Source organism: Chaetodon auriga, chromosome 3 (genome assembly GCF_051107435.1).
Source record: "Chaetodon auriga isolate fChaAug3 chromosome 3, fChaAug3.hap1, whole genome shotgun sequence".
Classification (NCBI taxonomy): domain Eukaryota; kingdom Metazoa; phylum Chordata; class Actinopteri; order Chaetodontiformes; family Chaetodontidae; genus Chaetodon; species Chaetodon auriga.
The window spans coordinates 6,775,432-6,790,137 of record NC_135076.1 but is presented as its reverse complement, the minus strand read 5'-3'; the positions used below and the strand labels follow the sequence as shown (position 1 = coordinate 6,790,137).

At 41.8% G+C, this 14,706-nt stretch overlaps 1 protein-coding gene across 1 annotated transcript in view; it reads left to right on the top strand.

The window, feature by feature from the left end:
• Window positions 1-14,706, top strand: part of gmds (GDP-mannose 4,6-dehydratase) — a 160,743-nt gene that overhangs the window by 15,024 nt on the left and 131,013 nt on the right. The window contains exons 3-4 of the mRNA XM_076723453.1: window positions 117-204; window positions 466-575. Coding sequence (XP_076579568.1) covers window positions 117-204; window positions 466-575 — 198 coding nt within the window. The remainder of the gene's footprint in view (window positions 1-116; window positions 205-465; window positions 576-14,706) is intronic.

The window sequence follows — 14,706 nt, the reverse complement described above, 5'->3', positions numbered from 1 at the left end:
ACAGATGTTATTGTATCAAGATGATATGCTCATCTTTGTGCTCATGTTAATGTTAGAGGTGAAGTGGTCTAAGGATTTATTGTGAAATAAAATAATGTCCATTTCCTCTGTCACAGGTCCATGGCATTTTGCGTCGCTCCAGCTCCTTCAACACGGGCCGCATTGAGCATCTTTACCAGAACCCACAGACGCACACTGAAGGCAGTAAGTATCCAGCCCTCACCAGTGTCTGGGTCGTTTTTGACAAGAAGTTTAGTGTTTCACAATTTTATCACATGTCTGCGTTCTAGCTAAGGTTACAAAATACAGTTCATCCACCAAATATGGCAGCTGCCAGCAGGTCAGATCCTGAATGCCAGACTTCAGCTCCTTTCTCTGGCCGTCCCCCCCACCAACCTGTAGACATTAAAGTGTATGTAAGTATAAACACAGGCAGTCGTGTTTGTTCATCTCCCTCTTTATCAGACATGAAGCTGCATTATGGCGATCTGACTGACAGCACGTGTCTGGTGAAGATCATCAACCAGGTGAAGCCTACAGAGATCTACAACCTGGGCGCTCAGAGTCATGTTAAGGTAGTGTGATCCCACAAACACATCTTCAGCATTTTCATGCATTCTTCCTCCTCCTCTCACACTACGTTTCTCCAAATGACAACTTTCCAATGTATCCTGTCTGACAAACATGGGTAACTTCCTATTCCCTGGAATCACTGCACAAGGGTTTGTTTTGAAGAGCCAGGCAAAGGAAAGGAGCTGATAACAGCCTTGATAACAGTGAATAGGCGTTCCAAAACACAGTGAAATCATAGTGAGTTTGAAACCATGCAGTTAGTCTAGATGAGTAATGAATGAATGAGTAAAACTGGTTTTGTTTCAGTGTTTCCTGTAGGATTTTTTTCTGCAGCGGGGGCAGGCTCTCTGGGGAGCCGTGGTGGCATAAAGAAATGACGCTTGACTGCAGATTTTACTTTTACAACCTATTTATTGAATGGCCAGTTGAAAATTGCTTTTTAAAGGCTGAATGTAAAAAAATCAATTAATAAAAAAAAATGAAAACAATAAAATTAAATGAATACAAATAAAAACAATAAATAATCATTTCTTGATGGGGCTGTAGAGTCAGTGGCAAAGTTTGCACTCAGGCTCAGAACAATTCATTTTTCTGGCTTTTTTATAGAAGGCTCAGAGGCTGCACCATCACTTTGCTCTCCTGCTCCGTCACTCGGCTCTCCCCCTCCTGTACTCTGCTCTCCTTCGCTTTGTTCCACTGCTCCTCCCTGTCTAATGTTACTTGTCTTATATGATTACATAAAACATTAACGTTAGATAATTTACACTCACATCACATCTGATTACAAGTGTGGACACAATTTTTTACCTAACCATCATCATTTATGAGTCAGTAAAAGGCTAGTGATACCTGACTAGCATCATCTTCATCATCTGTCTTTCTCTTCTTAGAGAAATATCTGAACAAGCTCATCTGAAAATGCAGTCAGCAGTTACATCATGTCGTGTAGATATTAGCTTAATGCTATCAGTTAGTTTACTCATGTTAGCGACACTGAGTTGGCACTGGGCCCAATTAACTTAAGCTACCGATATGCTACCTAATGTTAGCTGGCCATCAATATTTTGCGAATGTCTGTTGAACTTGTAAAATCTATTATGAGTTATCTTAAGCTAATAAGTCTACCTTTTCTCCGGTAAGTCGCTGCCCTTCCTCCTCTGAGGAAACATTGTGTTTTGAGCAAGTTGCCCTCTTCACAATGTTTGTAGTGAAACCTGATGACTCACAGTGTGAAGTGTGAAATTTAAGATTTGGTGATTTAAGGAAAGCTTTTCAAAGCAGGAACTGACCATATTAACATGCTCCTTTTCATGGAGTTTGTCGTGGCCTGTTGCTTGTTGTCTGGCTTTTGTTTCCTGATTAGAAACCTTGTGAATACAGTGCTGTCCAGCAGCAGAATCTCCAACCTTAGCTTTCAAACTCCGTGTGCTTTAAAGCTGCCATAATCAAATTTGGCCACTAGGTGACAAAAGAACTGCTAGCAAGCTGACACATAACCATGTGCACTGAAATAGAAACCTAAAAGAGGCTTAAAAGTTCCATAGAGTGTGTTTATGCTAGCAGGGGTGAATGTAGCCTCTCGCCGCTAACCTCAAGCAGAGATGAGGAGCAGGCTGCAGAGGTCTGGTCAGCTCACTTCTTTCTCACTCCACAACAGATTTTTTGTACTAATTTTTCAGACTTTAATGCATTAAGTTCCCCTTTAATAATAATAAAAATGGATTAATGGAACTTTAAGAAGGATTAGCTAGCATGTCAAGCAGCCTTAATGTCCTTTCAAGTTCATTTTCATGGCATAGCTAACATGAGGTGTAGCCAGTGACTGCAAGGAAAACTGGAGTCATGCTTTGTCAGCTGTAAGGTAAGGCATGCAAGGCTTGTAATTAATGGGCTTAAACATGTGTGTAGCACCTTTGACACGCTGCCTCAAGTCTCCAAAACCTATTTTTCTTTCGCCTGACTTGGGTTTTCACCATTGCATCTAGTTAATGTGAAAACCTTCTTCTCAATTAACATCTTTATTTGTCATGTCAGTGTGAAACTGTGGTGGACACCATTTCCTCCACAAATATCGTGAACTGTTTTGAGAACTGAGTGCTGCTGTGAGTTTTTAACAGCAGATGATGTTAAAAAGGGGCTTTCAGTTCTGGGAAGTGAGCAGCTCATGTGCGGAGGATGCTGGAGCTGATGGGACAGGAAGTAATGTTTTCTTGGATGGGTCAGTCAGTGCCACAATGTCCCTTTTGTCTCGGAGCTCTGCGGTGATCCCAGGAGATCCTCCGGCGCCGCCCCCCTCCTCCTCCTGCTCCTCCACAGTGGGATCTGACACACAGTCTCCAGGCAGCACTGATCCTCCGTCACCGTGGCGGTTTGGGTGGGATGTGGAGCCAAGGGCTTAGTCAGATCATAGATAATAAGGCCATTTGTAATGTGAACATAAGACACTGCTTTTAAGTAGCAGTAGTTTCTTCATCGAATCCGACCACATTTTGGATGAATTTGGCGTCATTTCATCATTCAGTTGAGTTTAGTTTGATTCCAGCCTTTGAGTCCCTGAGTCAAAGTGGACGAGCCAGGTCAGCCCGCACATCTCTGTGGTGTAATATAAGCTTTTCTGAAACTAAATGATTGATTAGGAAATAACAGAAAATTTTTGAATTATAGTTTTAATATGAATCCCTTTTCTCAGTTATTATTAAAAATATCAAACATTTCCTGCTTTCAGTTTCAAAAATCTGTAATAATCTGTTTCACTTTTCTTCAGGATCATTATGAAACCAGTCTGAAGCATCTTTAATCACATCTTTGGCCCTCTTGGCGTGAGAACAGTCAAACAAGCTGGCTGACAAACTTTTGCCTGATGGTGTGTTTGTGGCTAAAAACAGTTGCTTATTAACACACCAAGCAGACACAGAGTAACATTATCATTTATTTGTGGATGTAGTCGTTAAATTTGTCTGTCTGTTGCTTGGTGCTGGACAGGTTTATCAGAGCCTGTTTGCTGGAAACAGCTGTCTGCTGCTGTCTGTTTTGAGCGGAAATGTCAGAAATTCACTAGTTTCCACCGTCTCCACTCTGTAGATTTACTGCTTTTCCCTTCGTTATTGCATTGTAATCTGAATTTCTTTGAGTTTTGGACTCTTGGTTGGACAAAAGAAGAGCGTGGATAACCATGGCCCGGCAGGAATATTATAATGGGCAAGTTTTGCTGTTTTTTAATGATTAAATGATCAAAAAAGATTGATCTCTCACACATAAAGATAACTGTGCTGATGCTCTAATAGCACACCATATGCACAAAACATGCGAATAAGAAAGAAGGAAGAGGAAAAAAGAGAGAATGGAGGAAGATAGACATAGAGGAAAAGAGAGTGGGAGAATGAGTGAGAGGGAGCGAATGATGACTCCTTTCTCCACATCCTTTGTGGTCAGAGGCTGTGACTGCTCCCACCTCCCACATGGTAGATCATCCTCAGGCCACACACACACACACACACACACACGCACACATGCAGAGTGACAGAAAATCCCTGTACCTGTATGCGGCTCTCCTGTGTTTATTTGTTTCCACACCAATAAACCCTGCTCTGGTAGCTCCTCACCACATGCTGCCTGCTCTGAACAGCTGAGCTGCTGGATTACTGGCAGCGGTGGTGTGGGGCAATTTCCAGTCTGTCCCACCACAGAGGAAAAGATCACTCACACCGGCTGCTCAGCATCTCTCTCTCTTCCTTCCCATCAGCCTTCACCCTGCTGCTGCCATTTTACAGGGAATCCCTTCAGAGGCCAGCTCGCTCATCAGACTCCCCCAGGAAGCTTGAGTTGTAGTATCGGTTTGAGACGCGGCGTCTGTGTGTGTGGGTGCTGGTTTCCGTTGTAAAGAGTCATCACTGAGAACAGAGTGAAGGTTATTTTCTAATGCTGCAGGGGCGGAGGTGGACAGGGAATAGTGGATGGACACTGGAGGGCCAGAAAGGCAGCCAGCTGCAGTATCAAAAGATCAGCACACAAGCAAACAGAAGGGATATTCTGTCTTTTCTCTGAGGCTGTAGCAGAGCAGCAGAAGAGTTGAGCAGTTTGATCTTTGTGCTCGGGCGTCTTTCCCTAAAGCAAGGTTCCAAATATGTTATCAAACGGCATAAAAAAGATGGCTAAAATGCTTAATTAAAAACAGTGGTTTCCATATGCGTTTCTGTGGGATTGTTTATTACAGGGCTCCACACTAACTCCACCAGTATAAACGATGAGGATGGATTATAGCCAATTAGCGTCATCCGAAAAGCGATTATGTACTTAAACGCCTTTGAGATTAATAGTGCAAACAGTGAACTGTCTCACTGTTTGCAAAGGAATTGAAGATGCTGGATGATGAACTGATGATAGCAGACACTGAGGTAAAGTTAAATACATCAGTTCCTCTTGGAAGTTGTGCTTGCAAATTTTTCTCATTGCCATCATTTCAGCAAAAGAAATAATCAAATTCACACTTCTATGAGCCAAAGGAAAAGTAACCAGCTTGGTAGCATACTCAGTTTCATGTTAATCTGCTCGTGTTTAGCACATTATGCTTGCAATGTTCAACATTTTATTTTAGCACTTAGACCTTCATCCATAGAGCCATGGCGCTAGCATAGCTAAAATTAATCCGCAGACAAACTCACTAATATCAATGGTGGGTAAAGCTTTGTCTTCCAGAACCCGTCGTCCCAGGCAGCTCTTGTCCCCAGGCTATATATCCTCCAACTAAGCTTCTATGAGCATTTTTAAGCTGAGCCATTTCTAATTGAATACCTAAAACTAATTATTTTGTTTAGCGGTGTTACATGGGAGGAGGCACTTAGGTTAACGAGTAGAACTGCAAAGTTTGTCAGTCCCAGTTTGCTCTGCGAAACGTACGAGCCAGCCTGTTTCCACAGGCACAGTTTCATCCAGAACGTCTTCTGTGTCTTGTTGCTTTTTCTGGTCAGAAACCTCCAGGAATGCGAGTTTGAGTGACAGGTTTGGGGTCATTTGGGTCTCGTGTAGTTGCGCAAGTTATGTGTGTAGTTTGTGGGTTTCAGTGACCAAAAGAGACTCGACTGGTCAAAACTCTTCATGTGTCGGGGTCTCCAAATTGGAAAATGGAATGTGTGTTGCTTTATATAGTCTATTCTAAGCTTATAACAGGAAGTGCTAAAAATAAGAACAGCAGGAACATATGGATGGATTTCATGTCTTTGTTCGTACAAAAATCCAACTAGAAAAACAGAGCACAATTTCCTAAAATAAGCAAAAAAACAACACTGTAGCATTAATTCATGAATTATGCATCTTCCTGACATTAATGAGAATTGAATATTTTGGAAACTGCACTCGTGAAATATGCATGAACAACGAATCCGAATGGGGAAGTGCTTCCAGGCTGCTCACATTAATCTGTTCTGCATCTGAGGGTTCAACACGACCCCATTGTGCTCTCCCACTGAAGCGCTTCACAGGAAAGCCGTGAACAAAACCCCTCGACGTCGCTCTCTCTGTGCGAGTTCTCCCACCTGCAGCTGTCACAGCAGACGCACAGGGAGACGGGCTGAATTATTAACACACCTCGCTCATGGCAGGGAAAATGACAGGGAGACGGGGAAGGTGGAAAGAGTTTGGGGACGTGAGAGGGTGTATACGTGAAACAGCTCGAGGTTTCCACCTCATTGTTTTTGAAGTGCAGATCGCATTCAGGAGACAGACTTCCTTCATCTATATCCTTCATTAGCCATATCCGAATTCCTCCTCAGAAGGACTTATCATCCTCTCATCTTCTTACAGCTCTCTCTCTCTCTCTCTCTCTCTCTGCTAGCCTTTGGTCTCTCCCCCATCCGGGTTCGCAGAGTGTCCCACGCCAGAGACTCACACAGGATTTAACACGCCTGTTTCCCCACAAAGCTCCGCACTGTTTGCTCAGAGTGGTGATGCGTTTATAGGCCTAAAGCGGCCATTGTGCAGCCTGCCAGCAGTTTACTCTCATACACAAGCAGTAATACCGCTCCTTACTACAGTTTGTGGGCATGTTATGCAATCCGTGTAACTTGTTAGTAATGTGATTTAGCTGTTTTGACTCATGTGTCATCCAGTAGTGTGAGTGTGTGTGTGTGTGTGTGTGTGTGTGTGTGTGTGTGTGTGTGTGTGTGTGTGTGTGTGTGTGTGTGTGTGTGCGCGGGTAGAGGATATTGTAGTGTGTTTACATCCACAATTTTCTGCCTTATTAGCCCTGTAATGGTTGAAGATGTATTCCTATACACTTGCCAATTCTGCTCCAAAAAAGCATAACTTTGCTTTCCAAAGTTCCAAACCATGTGCTCCCTAATTTGGTGATTTTTTTTTTTGTTTTGTTTTCAGATAAACTGAAGCATTAAATGCTCGTTTATGGGTTGAAATTATTCACCTGAGGCTAATAAAATCCCCTGTAAACCAATTGGATTATGTCATAAATGTATGACCATGAGGCTGAAAATACAGCTGTTTACTTAAATTCCTGAAAATGTTGGTATATTTTTGAGAAACATATTTTTCACTGAACAGCAACAATAAATCCAGACTTTCCTGCTAACTAGGCCAATAAAACATAAAAAAACTCATTCAGTTATCTCAAAGTTTCACAAAGCTTTCAACAAGTGAAAAGTCAACATTTTGGGGAAAAGCGTGGTTTTCTCAGGACAGGGAGGATAATTGTGGAAGCATCAAATCTCACACTTGTTTGACTGATAAAACCTTTGAAAATCGTGCAAATGAAATGTGCAAATCCCACCAGTCACAACAAGCTGAAAACAATTTTTTGCCTTCATGAAGCATGTCTTGCACAGTCCAGTGACAGTGATTTTGTAAATTCATCTTCCCCAGAATTTAAGGCTTAAAAATTAATTACATAATTTTTAAAGAATGCATTGTCATCAAGTGTAAAAGAAGACTGCTTTTCTTAGCTTGTGAAAAATTCAAATTTGGAGGAACATTGGTCAGGGACACCACTTCTCCAACTTAGAGAGTTATAGAGAAAAAATGAAGTTTTTTCAGAAATGCGTTTTCACAAAACTCAAACCAAGGCTGACATCGTTGAGAGGAACGGTTTTCAGAGGACAGCAGTGTCTGAGAAGGGCCAGCTCGTCACTCTAAAAACATTAGATTATCAGAAGTTAATTGATGCAAACAAAGATTTTTCCTTCGACCATGAAAAGTTTTGGAGAAGCCTGTTTTTGACAGGACGGCACCAAACATTTGGTGAAGCCCTCAGTGAATGATGAGCGGCCTCGTCTCTGTAACAGCCCATTGGCCAGGTTTACTCACTCTCTGATTGGTGTTTACATTATTCCCGTCCAATCAGCCCTCAGTGGCACGCTTGCAGCGGCGTGTGTATCTCACTGGGATAAAGACTCGCCTGGAACCAGATTAGCGTACTCCCCACTGAAGTATGTGTTTTCTGTCTCTGAGGACTCATTAGCTGCATGTGTGTGGTTTGTGTGTATTTAAGGTGCCATGTTTTCCATTGTTTTAAAATTGCCTTTCAGAATCAGAATCCTGGTGGTTTTGGCTCAACGGAGACGCAGTATAATCTCAGCGCCCACATTTTCTCATGCGTCCCGCCTATTGAATGAGCAGAAACAGGACTGTGTCGTTGGTGGCCTGGTAGTCAGTGGTCAGAATAGCTCCCCGAGCAGGCTGATCCCTGTTTTGAAAGGTTAGGCCTTCATACAAGACAGCCTGCCTGGCCTGGGTCGAAAGTGAACTTTAGCTTAAGAATAGACCCATCAGTGCCAAGAGAAACAAGTCTGCACTTTCCTCGTTCAGAGTCAGGGAATGTTTTGTGGTTGTGCTTTGTTGCTCCACTCATGAGTCAGTTCTTTTTCTGTTTTCCAGCAAGGTTGTAACATGGAAACATGCAGTTTGGGAAAGGGGGGGGGGCAGGGGGCAGGGGGGGCTTTTTGAGGTTTGTTAAGTAAATACACACAGTCAATAAATAGTATCACAAAGCTAAATATGATTGCATCTAAGTCTGTATCTTAAATCAAATCCCAAATATTCCACATCAACTGTCTTGTTCGTGTGAGCTGCAGAAGCCAAAATAAACGGTGCAGATGTAGTTTCACCTGTGGCTTATAGATGGCAGCAGTGAGCCACTGTGGACGAATCCCCTGACGGTAGAGTCAGCACCGGGCCCCTGTCAGGTCTGGGCAATAAAATGTACTAAGATGGGTTTTTAGAGGATCCACTTTCATTATAAGTAATCAATTATTGATTATTTTCTTTATTAGTTTCTTTACTATAAAGAAAATAGACGCCAAAATAATGATTAGAAAAATGAACACAAGTCATCTATGATCAAAAGTTATGCAGTTGTTGTTTTGAACTTGTTTGCTCGTGTAATTTTTATTATTTAACAAAGGAGACAATAATATAAATGAAAACTGCTGTACAGATATAAAAGAGCAAAATAAACACAGATAATCACAATTTTGATAGTCACTATTTAGTGATCAATCATCACAAGGACTTGCTTGTCCCAGCTTCTTAAGTGTGAGGATTTGCTGCTTTTCTCTTGTAAACTCAGTATTTTAGGTTTTTGAATGGCTGGTTGGATGAAGCAATCAATTTAAAAACATGTGATGAACATTTCATTGTTTTCAATAATAAAAAGAATCTTTACTCCGTATGAAAACTTCTGAAATAATTAGTTTATCAATCAGTTTGTCAATTGACACAAAATAAATCTGCAACAGTTCTGGTCATTGATTCTGATTATTTTTTATTTTTCACACAAAACTTAGCTTCTCAGCTTCTCAGTTGTGCTGCTTTGCTTCTTTTCTTTGTCACGTGTGACAGTGAGCTGATTATTAGAGCGCTAAGATTTCGTGCTATTCTGCAGTGGTGCGGTGTGCCTGTGGGTTTCCCTTTGTTTTAATGACAGAAGCAGTTGTTTCAGACGTGAGCTCAGAGGCCGTCTGCAGCAACATTTCAGCTCCTCTTCGGGCAGATGGAGGATGCTTCAGTACGGGGCTTTAGTTACTGCCAACTTTTCAGCTTTTTCAGTCAAATGAGTAAAAAACCGAAAGACGGCAGAAACAAAAGGAAGCTAAAAAGCTATTGAGAGAAGAGAGAAAATGGTGCCACAGCGGAAACTGAAGAAATCATTGGATTTTAGCTTTCGTCACTCCTTCATCTGCTCCATCATCTCTCAGCCTCTTCCTCTCTCTCTCCGTCTCCATCTCATGTTCTCCCTCCCTCTTACCTCATGCCGTTTATTCCATTCCCACCTCTGGTAGTGACTGACAGTAGCCTGTAGCATGTTTGTTGGTGCGATACTTACCACAACAAACATGCAAAGCTTGGATCGTGTGCTTAATTAGTTTGGTGTAGTTAGTTGGAGGGAAGAGCTGAAGTGAGAAGATGGTAACCAGGGATTACACTAAATATTTACCAAGCTCATCAATCATCCTGTTGCTATGTCCTCTAGGGAGACGTTTGGCAATAATAATCAGCTTCACGCTGGATGTTCAGTAATGATTTATCTGGAGCTCTGGAGGTTGTATGATCAGTGAACGAGGCATGTCATGGCTTCAGAGGTTTTTCATTAGCTAATTCCAAGAACTGTTTGTGCAAGTGCTGATGAAAAGATTGGTTTCCTTGATAATGAGTTTTGTAGTAGTTAGCTCATTATTATATTTGGAAATATCGGATCCTGAACGTCTTCTGCTTTTGATTTGGAAGAATTAGTCCACACAGTCCACTTTTCCTGCATTTGACAGTATTTCACTGTGTTCATAATGTAATAACTGGATGCATCATGATGAGTAATGCTGTCTGATTATTTTAATTGACATTCTGGTGTTGGCTCCTATATCAGGTCAGGCATGATTAAATGGTATTTCTAGTGTACACTTGCCTGCTATGTATAGAATACATAGATGAACATGCGATGTGAATATATTGTCAATATAATTGGTAAATAAATTGAAACTCAGTATATAACCAACAATTGAGCAAAGTATGTGATAACACACAACTGCAGCAGCTGTCTTCTGGGCCTTTTCAGGTGATTGTGATCAGTCGTGCATGTATATCGCCTCCCTGCCATCCCACTGCAGAGGTAAACAGAAAGAAAACATTGCTACACATGAACATCAAGTTTTGGCAGTTAAGATCCAGGAGAGTATTAATCCAGGGGAACTTCCAAACAGGTCGTAGGAGGATCGTCCACACCTGATAGGATTAAAAAATGTCTGACTGTGAGATAATTCAAATCTTTCACCTTCACTAAATAACCATCACAGATTCTTCCCACCCCTCCAGCCTGCATATTTGGTTGTCTTTTATGTTGAAATGAGAGCATCTGCCATAGTTTCAACACGTTTGCCGTGATATTTCAGTTTATTTCTGGAGTGTGAATGATTTCGCTATTCTCTGCAGGACTTAATATAGTCACTCACTGCAGGCTTTGGTTTCGGTGTATTGACATTGTGGCTTCACTGATGGCCTCTAATATTGAGGCAGCTGCACCCAGGAGAAACATATCTGCAGACTGAGTCGGCAAATAAGCTTGATGCGCACGCTGTGTACCATTTATTTCAATTTAGCACCAGTTAGAAGTCCAGTAAAGGGAGGGTAAACTGCACCTGTGATAAAAGTACCTGTGTGAAGGCAACATAAGACAGGCTGAGTTTACACAATGAACAGAGAGACGCACAGCTCAGTTGACAAAGAGATTTGTCAGTATTGGTGTTTTTCATGGTGGTGTTTACACAGACATTATATCAGTGTACAAAGGGATTTCTGTCTGTGGACTCACTGACTATAGACGTACCCACAAGCAGAAAGGCTTAGTGAAGATGCATCAGCAGATCTGTGCATTTACTTGGACTGTTTCCACTTCGACTGCTAAGCACCTAGACGCTCTTATTGTTTCACGAAGAAAATCAGTCATAATATCACCGTCTTCTGTCATCAGTGCAGACTCTTAATTACTCTCAAACACCCACTCTGGCTGTGACACACAGTGAAAAGATGCAGCCTCGCTCAATTCTTCCATAAGTGACATAAGCTCATTACTCATAGTAAACATTGTTGCTAATCTGTGAACACGTCCTGACTGCTGCTGCCCACTCTGCGCTGTGTGTTCACACCCTCACAGATACCACACACACCCACACTTCCCCTGCTAATGGCATGTTTGTGTAATTCAGCCGTTTGTTTGGAGTTTTCCTTCAGAGCGCAGCCAGCCGTCGGATCTGCACCTCAGAAGCTATTGTTTCTGTTTCGAAAGGAAAATGATGCCGCTAAGATCCGATTAGGACTGAAAGGCAGGGCCCCAAAAGAGGCGGTGTAATTGTTATTTCACAATCTGTAAATTCTCTTTTAAGAGTGTCACAATCTGTAATCCTTCCAAAAGGCAACATTCCCTTTATTATTTTAGAGCACATGTGGATATGCTCCATGTTCTTCAACATGAAATCTGTTGGGTAATTTGGGGATTGCAATCTATTTACAAAAGCCTGCTGTAATGAGCTGTGATCTCACTTGTTTGGATCACATCACGGAATGATGATCAGGGAAGAAAAACAAGGAGAGGCAGAGTTTGAATTGAGGGCAGAGACGAGATGAGAAGTGGGCGAGAGGTGGATGAGTTACAACATTAGATACTTATCTAGATGAGTGTAATTGTTTTAGTCTTTCTGTGACTCAATGAAGGTGTTATTGCACAGTGGATTTTTATTTTTTTTTTATCTGTAGCTGCTTTGTGTGTATAGCCTGCTGCATGTGCCTGTGTGTTTTAATTGAAGCTTTAAATCAGGCTGTCATACCTGTGTGAAGGGTTGGGCCACTCTTACCTTGTCTCCTGTCAGCCAAACAAACAGACCTTTATTCTCAGGCACAGAGTGGGATGTTCATGTACAATAAGCAGCGATGCACAGCTGCTCACTGAGGCTCTCTCTTCACATTGCTTTCTTTTGACTCCAGGATCTGATATGTTAAGGGCTCATGTGATTACTTTTTCGGCAGTAGGACTAATTATAATTTTGCTTTTAATGATGAAAATCACTACTTTGACTGAAGAAACAGCACTGATATTTCCTACTCGGTCAGTTTGAATGTCTGATCGAAAACCTTTCTTTTTTTCTGAACACATTGGAAAGAATTTGCCCCCCAAAAAAGAGGCTAATGCTAATTATCAGTCTGTGTTTTGGTTTCTCATATTAAGTCCTTTTGTTGTAACTTTTGTGACATTTTTACCCTTCCAGCCACAGCTTCCTCTCCTCTGGTTTCAGGCTTTCCAACAGATTTCGGCTCTCATTCAGAAACATTAGCATTTTTAAAGTCGGCCATTGGTGTTAGGCAATCATGGCATGTTCATGTGATGTGGGATAGTTGGTATACATAGGAAAGATTCCCATGTTAACATCTTGGAAATGTCGTTGGACAGTGAAGGATTCAAATCTTGTGTATTGTTAATGTAACACTCTATCCAATGGATTAGGAGTTCATTACATTGAATGATTGACTTTGGTTGATGTTAGACGCCCATATTTGTTTGGTGTTTTAGCCACTTCCATATTACTGAATGCCAAGTCACATATATTGCAGCTATTTAGCAGAGGAAAATAACTCCAATGCGCTTCAATTCCTCCCACGGGTGCAGGCCAGGGTCTAGATTAGACCTGTGGTGCAGGCCAGTCAAGTTCTCACACCAAACTGGGAAAACCATTTCTATATGTACCTGACTTTGTGCATGGGGGCATTGTCATATTTAAACATGAAGGAGCCAAACACAAACTGTTGATACAAGGTTGCAAGCACACTGTAGTCTTAAAATCTCATTATACGCTGTTGATATTTTTCCGACTTGGAACTAATGGGCCGAAAGACTGAACCACTAAAAACAGCCCCAGACCAGAAGTTCACAAAACAACGATTAAACAATGATTCAGATGCTTTTTAAACTTAGAAAATGTCCCTCTCCATAGCACTGTTGTTGACCTATGTCTCAGAGTGTGTGTGTGTGTGTGTGTGTATATAAATCAGGAGGTGTGTGCGTGCGTGTGTGCATGTGCGCGTGTGTGTGTGTGTGTGGTCACAGTCATGGCCCGTACACCAGGACCTCCTTCCAGCTTGGTGCTGCCAGGTGTATGAGTGGCAAACAGAAAAAATGATCATTAATCAAACTATCAGCACTTGTTCATTGTTTGTCTCTTTGCTTTCCTGTCTCGGCCGCTTTGCCTCTTCACTTTTTCCATCTTAGCTCCAGTGGAAAATTAGTTTAAACAGACTTTTCAAGCGTCTCGGGATCTTTTAAAGGTCTAAAAAGTGTCTGTAAGAGTGTTACTCCTCACCCTCAGGCTGCTGTAGGATTGCTGTTAAATCGTGATTGCTCATTATCATCATTAGTGCGGGTATCCACAGCAGTGATGAGAAATGTCTCCGGCAGTGTGAGAAGCTGGTAGCAAAGTGTGATGAATGGCTCTGTTCTCTGTGAACGTCGAGTCTGTCACAGAGAAGAATGGTTTTCAGCTTTCCGGGGTACCATCAATCACCAGCAGTGGCGTCTGGTAGGGCAGGTTATGCGGACGGACAGGCGGGGTGAGGCTGACGGACGTGCGAGGCAGACGAGTGCTGAACTGTCAAGAGGCCGCCGACTTCCAACTGTTGACTTAAAGCGTGTAACCTCTCGGTCTCCCTGAGCTCATCCTGCAGACAGATTCCTGTATTTGTTTGTTGTCTGACCTGGTTTCATCATCGTTATCACATAAATCAGCCAACGGTGGTGTAATCATGTAACATAAAGAGAAACTTAACTGTTACCTGTGGGGCTGCAGTTAACCATTATTTCTCCATCAGACAGCCTCTTGATTATTTTTACTGTAATAGAAATAATCAAGAGATTACTGCTCGACCGATCCTGGATTTTTGGGGCTAATAGCACTTTGATATTTGAGAGTTAAAAATCCAGATAATTACTGTATGTTGGCCAATGTTTACATTTTATATATATATTTTTTACAAAAGACATGACACTTTTGAAGAGGATGCCTTAAATTTTGTTACTGTACATTTTACAGTTGAAGAATCATCCAGTCAGACTTTGACTAATAGTATAAAACACAGAAACAGAGCAAATCC